Source organism: Mastomys coucha, unplaced genomic scaffold (assembly GCF_008632895.1).
Source record: "Mastomys coucha isolate ucsf_1 unplaced genomic scaffold, UCSF_Mcou_1 pScaffold12, whole genome shotgun sequence".
Classification (NCBI taxonomy): Eukaryota; Metazoa; Chordata; class Mammalia; order Rodentia; family Muridae; genus Mastomys; species Mastomys coucha.
In genome coordinates, this window is record NW_022196894.1 from 54,274,176 (window position 1) to 54,286,425 (window position 12,250).

The 12,250-nt window shown below is 40.7% G+C and overlaps 1 protein-coding gene across 2 annotated transcripts in view; it reads right to left on the reverse strand.

Moving 5' to 3' along the window:
• Adgrg7 (adhesion G protein-coupled receptor G7) overlaps positions 1–8,282 on the reverse strand; it is a 74,512-nt gene extending 66,230 nt beyond the window's left edge. For both annotated transcript variants that reach the window (XM_031364126.1, XM_031364127.1), the window contains exon 1: positions 8,168–8,282. In XM_031364126.1, coding sequence (XP_031219986.1) covers positions 8,168–8,282 — 115 coding nt within the window. The remainder of the gene's footprint in view (positions 1–8,167) is intronic.
• Between the last annotated feature and the right edge of the window lie 3,968 nt (positions 8,283–12,250).

Genomic DNA, 12,250 nt, shown 5'->3' on the forward strand with positions numbered 1-12,250 from the left:
CCTTGATGATACTGGACTGAACCTCTGAACCTGTAAGCCTGCCCCAATTAAATGTTGTCCTTAGAAAAGTTGCCTTGGTCATGGTGTCTGTTCATAGCAGTAAAACCCTAACTAAGATACAAGGTTTTAGGGGAACACTGCCTTACTCCTCACTATCATAACTAAGTCACCTATCGAATGGAATAGAGTTCATACACGGACTACTTCAGAACACCCAGGTGATGTTTGAGAAAGGGGCAGTATGTTCAGTACAGAAAAGCTAATTTCTCAATAAATGTTGCAGGACAGCTAGGAACAGAAAAACAATAACAGATCTAAACATAGATCTTCAGCTTTCAAAAATTATTTCAGAATAGATCATGAACTCTGTAGTTTGTGTAAAAGTAATAGAAGAAAATCTTGGTGGCCTTGGGAGCAGCAATAAAACTTTAGATATCTTATGAAGACCACTAAAGTAAAATGTATACATGAGACTTCAAAACAATTCTGTGATACTTTTGTTCTTCCTGTCATAAAATATTATCACCAAACACACTTGTTTTAGAAATTGCTATTTCTTTTCCTATCTATCTACCTTTCTTTCTTTCTTTCTTTCTTTCTTTCTTTCTTTCTTTCTTTCTTTCTTTTTTTCTTTCTTTTTTTCTTTCTTTCTATCTAGCTGAGACAGGCTTTCTCTGTGTAGCTCTGGATATCTTGGAACTATCTCAATAGACCAGGCTAGCCTCACACTCAGAGATATGCCTGACTCCACCTTCTGAGTGCTGGAATTAAAGGCATGTGCCACCATCAGCTGACTCTTTTCTTAATTCCTAAAGCTCAAAGGATTTCTGTGTAAGTGGTGAAGTAGAGTTAGCCCCTGTGTAAGCTGGAAAAAAGAGGGTCAGGATAAGTTAAGATAGATTTTTTTTTTTTTTTACCTGAAAAAGGGACATAGAAGAACTTCAAAATTCTATGGGGTGGAGGATGAAAGGATCCCAGAAAGCACCTTCAAGACAAGCTCACAGGCCTATAATCCCAGTAGAAAGACCAGGAGTTCAAGGTAATCCAGGCCTAGGTTAGCTGCTTGCTTACATGGGCTACATGAGACCCCATCTCAAATCTACCACCATAACAAGAAAGGTAGATCATGAGAATTATCCAATGTTTTAGTGGCACAGGGAACAGAAATTTTCTAATCTCCTTTTTATGGCTAAGGTGACACCTGACGGCTTCAGGTGTCATGCTGGTGGCTTGAGTCCAGCTTCTGCTCCCATAACCTCTAGAGTTTATGACAGGACCTACTTATCATTATGGTAACTTTACAGTGTTTCTGTCCCCTGGAATTTCCCTTAGGAATGGAAGCCTGTTGGTGTGTTTGAAAATTTAGTTACAATTTGTATACATTCAATAAGCAGGAAGAAACATCTACCCATGCCTAGTCTCAGTCATTCTGATTTTTAATAACAAGTCTTATCATTAAAGGATATTTTGAATCAAGGTCATAGCTTGTATCTCTAGATCTCAGAGCATTCCTAATGAGTAGAAGGTTAATAAGTATTGGCTCAATGGCTTCTCTGTCATTGGAATTCCAGTTAAAGACATCTAATTCAAGATGGACTGTCCACTCTTCTGTTTTTATGGTACATTTAACTCTGTGTACTACCCACTTCAGAATCTTAGTTTCTAAGGTACTCAAATGACACAAAATGCCACCCAAAGTAGTGCTACCATCTTTAAGGCTCTATCATAAAAATACATACATATGAAAGATGAAATAGTTTGCTCATATAATTACTCATACAGTTGAGACAAAAGGAAGACATTAGGCTGGTCATGTTTAGTAAAATGTATTCATTGTAGAGAAAAGCAGGGAAGAGAGAGACAAAGCCTGGAAGATATATGTAAAGAAAGCACATCCAGTATAGCTTTTGTTAAGATAAAGGCTGTTCAATGTTAACTACTGGGTTAACATTTTCAATTAATGTAATAAATATTTTAATAAGCTTTTTTCTGCTGGTGAAGTAGCATAGATATTGAAAGCAAATATTCCATGGTTGTTCTTGGAGCTCTTTCTGTTTTTCTTTTCAGCTAGTCAATTTAACTTAATGATTAAACCTCCTGCAGAGTTTTGGTGTGATAACTTAAGTCTCAATCCAAAGGTCCAATGTGGCTCAGTGGTATCCATTCTAGGTATAATTCAAGGATGAAACTGCTCAGCACTGAATGACATAAAACTTCATAAATTAGAAAACATTTGTCCATGTGGATTCAGTGCTTACAGGATACAAGTTATCATCTTAAATCTTCAAGGGTATTGACTCATTTAGTTCTCAAAATAGTTTCACCAGGCAGAAGTTATCATTACTAAGGGGGAAACTGAGGCATGGAATTACTGACTTCGATGCCCAGTCACTTGGGTAGTAAGCAGCCATGTTGAGATTTAAAGCAAGGTAGTCTGGCTCTAGTGGTCTCTTTCTTATCTCAAAAACACAGTCCTGGCCACAGAATTTGGGAAGGATCTTTAACAGCTTGTCAACAGAGTCTGGCCCACTCTGATGGCCATATCCAAAAACATCTAATCCCTGGAAATTCAGGAATAATCCACCAAACCAAGAGTCCAGCTCCTTTGTTTAAGACAATGGCTTTTGAAATGGGATCAATAGACATCACCGATTCTTATGTTAACATAATCCAGATCACTGTCCCTCAAGCCACTTGTACAACAAAACTTATCCCTTGAATAAGACTCTCTTCCTTTTCATGGATAATTTTGTCTTTAAAAAATCCTTAGCACATGGACATGTGGGGAAACAGGAAAGGAGGAAGGAGGAGCACGGCAGAGACTTGTAACTGGAAGTTGAAAGCGAGCAGCACCCGAGTCACCTAAAACATGCTTTCCTCTATTCATAAGACAACACCTCGGACTGTTGCAGTTTTTTAACACTAAAATGATCCTAGTGTTCCACAAGTTAGATTTATTACTGAGTCTGATTCTGCAGGAAGTACTACACTTAGTAAAAGGAAAGAAAGAGATGATTCTCTGAACAGCTGTAAACGCACCTTGATTTTTCCTGATAACATTCACTTTCTATTGAACGAGAATTATGAGTGCTATAAAGTCTGACCTTGAGTTTGAGACTCTATAAACCTTCTGTAGCCCCATGTTAGGCAGCTGAGGAACAAGTCTGTCCTGAAGTGGGGGAAGGAAGGTTATATCTGGTGTAGGGCAGGAACAGAAAGCAGGAAATTCTTAGAGCCATAACTGTAGGATACAGTTAGTTAAGGCATTGCCATTGTGTGTTGAGACTGAGATGCCCTCTCAAGAGAAATCAAAGAAACCCTCTCAACATGGTATTGTGAACATATGGGTATGTTTATATTAGGATTAGCTCGAGCTTGTAAATATCAAAGGAGAGAAATGCAATGAAATACAGGTTTGTATTTAACTTTAAATGTCAAGTGTGATGGGTCTCAAAGCCTCCTTGGTTCTTGCATTGTAAGCCTCTTGCTGTTAGAGCCATGAAGCCAACCACTGTAGACCTCTTATGTCTATCCCTTATAAAAACTATATTAGACAGTTTTTATGAACACCTACTATGAAAAGGCTGGGGTTCTGGGAAGACACAGATTTCTTCCAATATGAATGTGCCCTACGAGATTGCTGACCATATGGGTATACAAGAGGCTATTTGTAATGGGAAAGATCTTAATGATTCCTGGAGTCTAATGGTCATATGCCATGTGGCTTGAAGCAGCAGAAAACAAAAATAATATCTTTAAACATCGTAATCTGCATTTCTCTTGCTATTTTGAGGGAAAGCATGAGGATTTGCCAGCTTTGTCATCTCATTTCTGAACACAACTATTTGAGAGTTCTTCATCCATGCCACGGACTGAATGCATTCTCTCAAAATTCATGTGTTGAAGTCAAATTCCCAATATCATAGCATTAAATGGCAATTTTTTAAAAAAGGTGACTTGTTCATGAGAGTAGATTTTTCATGATGGGATTAATGCCCTAAAGGGACGAAGAGAACAGTATTGTTTATTTACAACACATAAAATGCAACAAGAAGACACCTTAGAACCAAGAAACAGACCCTCTTAAGATACTCAAACTATTGCTCACTTTTCCTCAGACTCCCTGTTCCCATAACTGCAAGAAGAGAGATTACTATTGTGTATAATTACTTCAGTATTTTCTTACAGTCACCCTAATAGACTAAGTCTACCTTTTAGCTACACAAGATTTATTTATCCATCTCAATAACTCAAAATTAGTTGTAGGGAATCCATTAGGTTTCTAAATCAGGCCTCTGTTCTCTTCAACAAAGTCAATTTGAAGAAATGACCAGTAAAGAGAACCATGGCAAAAAACTGCATGTAAAAAGAGAGGAACTGAGAATAAGAACTTGTATTGGGCTGGTTAGAAAAATGTCGGTGAAATGGAGACATTCAGCTGGAGACCTCAACCATCAAAGGAGATGTTCATGTGAAATGAATGGTGTGGCTGTAGCTCAACTTTCACTACAGAGAAGAAACCAAGTCTAGAACTCCATTTGGGAATTTTACAAGCTATCAATACTATTGAAAGTTTTCTTTGCCCAAAGAAATGTCAAATGCCTAGGAGTCCTGTGTTAGAGAGCATGCATGATATACTACGCTTGGCAATAAATAATATCACTATTGGTTAATAGTCCCATCGATGTCATATAAAAATGACGGGCTACCCAGACAACCCAAAGGAAGCTTCAGCTGCTCGTGCAGCATCGTCCGCCGTCGAACCCAGACCCTTAACTGCTGGTAACCTTTTGACAAGAGGTCAGAAGTAGAAATGGGACACTTAAAAGTTCCATCTGCTCGCAGAAGGTTGCTAGAATTCTATAGATCATGCCTTACAGTGCTTCTTCGACATTTGAACCAATGATTCACTTAAGAGGGGGGAGCTTACCCTTAGAATAATTAGAGTTGATTTGATTTTGTGACTTTTTGACTCTTATGAATTTGCCTTTCCTTGAAGTTAGGCAGTGGCTAGGATGGGAAACACTAAACAACGGAAGTTTCTTCTGCTGTTTTGAGTTAGAGGACCAAAGCAGACAAACTATGATGCTGCAAGGCTGGGGAAAGCCCTTGAGCAGTCTCCCAGACCACTACAAAGCATGGGGTTACTGCACCAGCAGAAATGCATGGGTACGATCCAAGACTCAGAAACCTGGGAACTGAAGCCTGACTCCTAATTTATATTTCGCAGGCAGAACCATTATTACAGGAGAAAACAAACAGGAATGCAGCAGACTTCCCAAAGAATGCAGCAGGGCAATCAGGCTTCCAACACCAATGTGAATTGGGATTTTCAGATCTTGTGGAAAGAAAAACAAAATGGTGAAATAATTTACTCTAGTGTCTTTTGTGCTCCTGAGAACAAAACCCAGTGAGACCATAAAGATCCAAGTTCAAATTCACACCCAGCGTTGTACAGCTATATAAATCCAAATATCTTCTGTCAACCCCAGTTTCTCCTTATGTAACACAAACAGAACATACCTGCCTTAAAACGTGGTTGTCCAGATTAAGTGAGAAAAGATATGTATGCTATCTTGGTCATAGAGTGTTTGAAATTGTAAGGTATAGAAAAATTAAGCATAAAAACCAATGTTTACACTGGCCCGATAAAACCCATTTCATTGAAACTTTCTCAAAACAGAACTTGGAAATTTTCTTTATTTCTTCTGTGTTTATTTTTCTTCAAACTGTCTTTTTCTGCTCACTATGGCCTTGAGCTCCATCCACCCCTGAACCTCATCCTCCTGAATGCTACGATAGCTGTGAACCTCTATAAGCACAGAAGGTCTTTTCTTCTGTTGTTCACAAATAAGTTACCATTTTTTCATGAAAAATACATTTTGTTTATATGAAATTAATTTTGAATATAGTAAATTAATTTGGACATAACTTAATGTATATGTACTTATGTACTTTTCCCTAAATAATGTATTTGTTGTTAGCCAGGAGTGTGGGGTCATGCCTGAAACTGACGTGGGATACAATGAACGCGATGTCATCTGGGATACAAATTGTGAGTTCCAGGACACTTCGAAATATAGAAATAAGATCTTAAAAACAAGCAGAAAAGGTTTTCACAGATAGATCAGTTTCTCTGAGATATGCATGAACTCTGTCTCTTAGAAAAATTTTAATATAAGGATAACTTTATAACCAAGTAAGGAACCAATGAGAAAATACTCCGTAATGACATGAATAGAATGAAGGGAGATGGGAGGGAAAGAGATGAACTACCCAGAAGAAGTTAATGAAAAGGAAGTGGGATAGAACTGGAGTAAACAGAAACAAACATAACTAAACAAAAGTAAACAGAGCTTAAGCGCATTCCAAATAAAATTTACAAGGCACACATACTGCAAACAGCGTCAGTCTTCATCCTTTCTGTTGGTTAATGATAGTGACAACTATCTAATTTTCTCTTGTCTTTACTCCAAAGCTGAGAGATATCCCTTATATAAAGAGCCAACTGACCAACTACCACCGAGCTCTGAGGAGCTACTATGTTACTCCTCTGAGAAACAGAACTATGAATATGCTTCACTTCCTTCAAAGGCATCCAGCAGCTCAGGGGTGTGCCCACACTTAAGCAGTTCCCCCTCCGCCTTTGACTAACTTGCACTTTCTGTCCTCTGTTCAGTATTGTTCCTCATGTTGGATTTGTACTTTGTCCTTGTAATGGTTGGATTTAAAGGAGTCCTTTCTAAGTCACAAGTTTCGCTTTGAAAACAGAAGTCTCTATGAATGCAACAAGAAGGAAGACATTTTCTCAAGCATACATCCTTTAAATGAGATCTTACACGTTTAATGCTTGTAACATCGAGAGAGACTCTTTATGGTTTTTCTTAAACCTGAATTAATTAATGTCTTATAAACGTTAATGTTTTAAATTTTATTCTTTTGTCCTATTTAATTTCTTATTCAAGTTCTCTGAATGTGCCAATATGGTATTCTCTGAATTCTATTCTGTTGGGGTAATGTAGGGATGGCTCCATTCCATGCTACCTCTTCAGCATCAGCCAATAGCAAACATTTGCTCTTGCATGGGATTCTGCCACCTTGGCACCATTGCAGGGCAGTTCTCTGCCTTCCTTGAGGGCAGACTGCTCCTCCTTACCGGCTTTAATCACCTCTAGTCAGTCAGTTTCACATGGTCTACAAATCAGCTTTGAATCCCTTCATGGCAGTGCTTCTCAACCTTCTTAACACTGCAACCCTGTAATCCAGTTCCTCATGTTGTGGTGACCCCAAACCATAAACTATTTCATTGCTACTTCATAACTAAGTGTCGCTACTGTTGTGAATTGTAATGTTGGCAGGCAGTCTTAGGTGACCCCTGTGAAAGGGTCATTTTGTACCCAAAGGGGTCACAACACACAGGTTGAGAACCATTGCTTTATAGCAAATCTTCAGAGGCAAAGGGATGCAGTGTTAGGATAGTTAAAAATTTATTTTTGTGGTCTCCAGGGCTTTGCTTTAACCCCATCGTTTTACACATGACCGTGCTTTTGTCCCCATTTCCTCCATGAGGCCTGGAACACAGCAAGACGCTTACAAACACATTGGAACCAGCAGGAAAGTAACCTTTAAATTCATTTTAACTTTTTCAACTTTAACTAATTTTCTACACCAGCAAAATGGGAAACTCGTTTATAAACCTAAGTTCATTTCACACACAACTCTAGTGCTAACATCTCTAAGCTTCCTTCTTGAGATAAATTTCTATTCTGTACATGGTGTTTGGGAGTCCGAGTTCACAACTATTTACCTTTATAAGATTTAGCTCAATAAACCCAAATACACATTGTTATACTTTCTATTGTTATTCATTCTATCGACTCAAATTAAAATAGCACAAAGAAGCTAATGCAAAACTCATTCTTCACCCTGCTTATTCACACACACACACACACACACACACACACACACACACACATTTTATATATAAAGCTGTCCACTGGCCATCAATGGACTACCGTCTTACAATTCTTAAGTGGTATTGTGGAAGGCAGCCATTGCCTGTAAAGGGCACTTCCCTCGCACTGAAATACCAGGTAGCAGAGTCAAAGGTTCAAGATCCCCCCAACACCCACTCTCTGTCTCAGTAGATTATAACAGGTGACATTACCTCTGTTGATCCTTACAACCATCCTCCAGATGCCCAGTCCCAAAACAATGCCTGTCAGCAGCCCACACACAATAGCCACCAGTACCCGGACATTGCAGGAACGACAGGAACGCATGGTGAAGCCAAAACACTGCGCCTCTACATGCAAAACAGTTGGCTTCTCCTTAAGTCAAGAAATGCAACCAGAGGTGGTTATAAAACATGAAAAGAATTCTTCCCTTCAGTAGTCTGTCTGGCAGGTGTTCTCATGTTTGAAGAGTTTTGAAGTTAAATCAGAATAATGCAGTTGTAATCACCGAATAGAAGGTGTGTTTCTATATGCAGTATGCTCATTTTTCACAGAGGTAGAGTAAGAGACAAGAATTCTCAGAAAAGGAAACTAACTCAGGGCAATAAAGGAGGGGCGGGATTAGCCTTGAGGGTCAAAGGGTGAATATCTAGACATGAAAAAACAGTCAAGGAAGGAGGCGAGCTAGCAGAACCCAAAGAGGAAGCCAGGAAGGCAATGGATCCATCTGGTTATCTACAGATCACTCTCCCATACTTTGGTTTTAAGAAATTTCAGCAAGTAATTCAGGATAGTCAAACACCCTCTTGAATAGGGTGTCATTCTTGTAAACGAGATGTCAAACTGCGACAGCCACATAGGATTCCTCTCTTGCATTTCCTTAAGGAGCTTACAATTGGTGAGTGAGTACATTGACTTAGGGAGGATTATTAAAAATACTAAAACAGAATTACAACTCATATATTATGAATTAAATTATGTGTTCACATTCACATGTTGGAGGCTTAACCCAAAGCACCCACAGTGCACCCTTGATTAAAGATAAGTTTTATATATAATTGAGTTTAAGTGAAATTAATAGTGTGGGCCTTATTCCAATATGGTTGGTGTCTTTAACAACTTTTTTTAAGATTTATTTATTTATGTGTATGAGTGTGGGTTAGAATGGGGTCCTGTATCTGGCTCAGGTCTCATGGCCTCTGGGCAAGGCAGGACTAGGGAAGTTTGATTGCACACCCCACGCGGCCTCCAGGCATGCATGCATCAGCCATGAGAAGCCGAGGGACCCCAATCTGAGGGTGTAGTCTGAGTTCCCTGAGGACCTGTCAGAGTTGGGCTCAGAGTCCCGGGCACCACAGACACAGCTGGGTGCCTTGGAAGAGCCGGCTCTGGGATCCCCAGGCCCACATGGAGGCTGGGGATGGCAGGTTCTAGCTCTTGGACCTCGAAGACCCCTCTGGATGTTGCAGAAGTGCTGAGAACAGAGTGTGGGCTTGCAGGCAGGCTTTGGCCCAGGGCGAAGGGAGATGGGCAGGAAGGAGAGAGCTCTGTCTGGTTACCACAGAGAGGAGAGTATCCTTGCTTGCCTGGCGGCTAACTTGGTTTGGTGGAAGCCGTGGCTGGGAATGTTGGGAGGCCTAAGTGGGAGATTAGATGTGCTGCTCTTTAGAGGAAGAACTGCTGCATTGCTCCTGCATGGGGGATCTCAATGAGAAGAGGCAGTCCATGGTTTTAAGGCGTTTATTGTAGAAAGGCAGAGAAAGGGAGAGAGAAGAGAAGCCATGGCCACATGAAGAGAGGGGGGAAAGGGAATGCAGAGAAAGGGGGAGCAAGAGGGCAAGAGAAAAGCATGCGGGAGTAAGACACTAAGAAAGGGAAGAGTGGGCAAGCAGGCCCCTTTTATAGTGAACTGGGCCTACCTGGCTAGAACCAGGTAACTGTGGGGAGGAGCCTTCCTGGCTGTTGTCAGGCAACTGTGGGGTTGGGGTCCAGACAGAATACCAGGGACTTAGGGCGTTGCCTTAAGGGACTGATGGCCACAGAATTTTGGAGCTGGGGCCTCCTGTCAGGAGCCTAGTGTCCAGAGCATGGCACACTTCTTTCTATCCCTTGCAGAGTTATCTGCTGGGTCTCCGGTTGACCAGAAAACAGGCTGCTTTTCATGGTCTCACATGTGAGTACACTGTAGCTGTCCTCAGGCACACCAGAAGAGGACATTGGATCCCATTACAGATGGTTGTGAGCCACCATGTGCTTGCTGGGAATTGAACTCAGGACCTCTGGAAGAGTAGTCAGTGCTCTTGACTGCTGAGCCATCTCTTCAGCCTGGTTTGTTTGTTTGTTTCTTTCTTTTTTTAATTGGACATTTTCCTTATTTACGTTTCAAATGTTTTCCCCTTTCCAGGTCTCCCCTTCGGAAACCCCTACTCCATCGTCCCTCCCCCTGCCTCTATGAGGGTGCTCCCCGACCCACCCATCCACTCACCCACCCACTCACCCACTCCCACCTTCCTGCCCTGGCATTCCCCTACACTGGGGTATCGAACACCCTCAGGCCCAAGGGCTTTTCCTTCCACTGATGTCCAACAAGGCCATCCTCTGCCAGAGCCATGGCTCCCTCCATGTGTACTCTTCGGTTGGTTGTACAGTCCCCAGGAGCTCCAGGGGGAGTCTGACCAGTTGACACTGTTGCTCCCTTCATGGAGTTGCAACCCCTCTCAGCTCCTTCACTCCCTTGTCAACTCTATTGGGGACCCAGAGCTCAATCTAATGGTTGAGCCATCTCTCCAGGCCAGTTGGTGTCTTTATAAGAGAAAATTTGGGCACCAATGTGCACAGAGGGACAATGTCTGAGGAGACAAAGGGATAATACAACCAATTGCAAAGAAAGGCTGAAGAGAAAGGCTTAGAGAGCAGCCTTCCTCCAGAGTCCTAGGAACCAACTACGATGACATCTTGACTTAAAACAGTAATTCTCAACTTGTGGGTCCTGACCCCTTTGGAGGTCGACCAGCCCTTTCACAGAATCGCATATCAGAGATATCCTGCATGTCAGCTATTTACAGCACAATTCATAACCATAGTAAAATTACAATTATGAAGTAGCAATGAAAATAACTTCATGGTTGGGGGGGGGTCACCACACATTCCTGCTATTTAAGCTACATAGTTTGTATCTGAAGTTGCAGCTGTGACCCCAGGGATCCTGGCTTAGTCTTTCTTGCCCTTCCTAGTCTCAAATGAAGGTGCTAATGACCACTCATATGATTGAAGTTCTGGTTCTGGTGGATGAGTCAGTGGGTGGTTCCTCTGTTCATTTAGACCCATGATGATAAAGTGCCTTCATGTGTCAGGACTGTTACAGGCAGGATTGTCCTAGGGTGAGGAACCAGAGTGTAACTCCTGATAAGACAGATTAAAGATAACAAAATGTGTTGCTACATTAAACATAGATTTATAAAATAAAATTTACATCTAAACTGATCATCTGTTTACTCCTCCCAAAATTATGTATTATTCCCCACTTCTCAATAATATTGAGTACAACTCAGGGGAAATTAACATAAAGTCCTAACTTTACCTCATCCTAGAGCTTCAAAAAAAAAAAAAAAAAACCACATTAATGTCACAAAATGTAAGAGTTTAAAGACTGCTACAGAAGAAAACAAGCAAATGAGCCCATGTTCATTGTTTGTTTGTTGTGAATATGTGATATTTATTATGTGTCTGCATTATCTACCCAAAATGGTGAGAGTAGGGTACATAAAAAATTATTCATGGAAATCCAAAGGATCTAGGTACAAGGAAGTTAAAAAACATTATACCTTTTCTGTGGTATGTATGTACTCTTCAATTAGTATAACTTACTATATATATATATATGATGTTTTCAATATTAAAAATAGCAGTGTTCAATAAACTAGGAAGATGAATTAAGCAGAAAACACCAAAGACAGTGCTATAAACATTTCAGATCTTTGCCTCATTTCTTCCATAACACAACACCTTTTCCAGTGCAGAAACAAGGATGAGATTAGAGATGACTTCAAGATGAATTCTGGAGTTAAGGAATATTGAACAATACTAGGTGCCTGGGGCGTCCTGGAGCCTCCCATGTGTTGATATATATTGCACGTTGCCAAGCTCCTAATCTTTCTTAACTACAGATCTCCCTTCCCAGGAAGACTCTCTCAGAGATGTCATTCTTAGATTATGCTAGGGAAGCCCTGCTTTGTGGGGGAGAAGGAGGCAATTGCTGAAGAGGACTATGCATGGTTACCTTCCCAGGATGACTT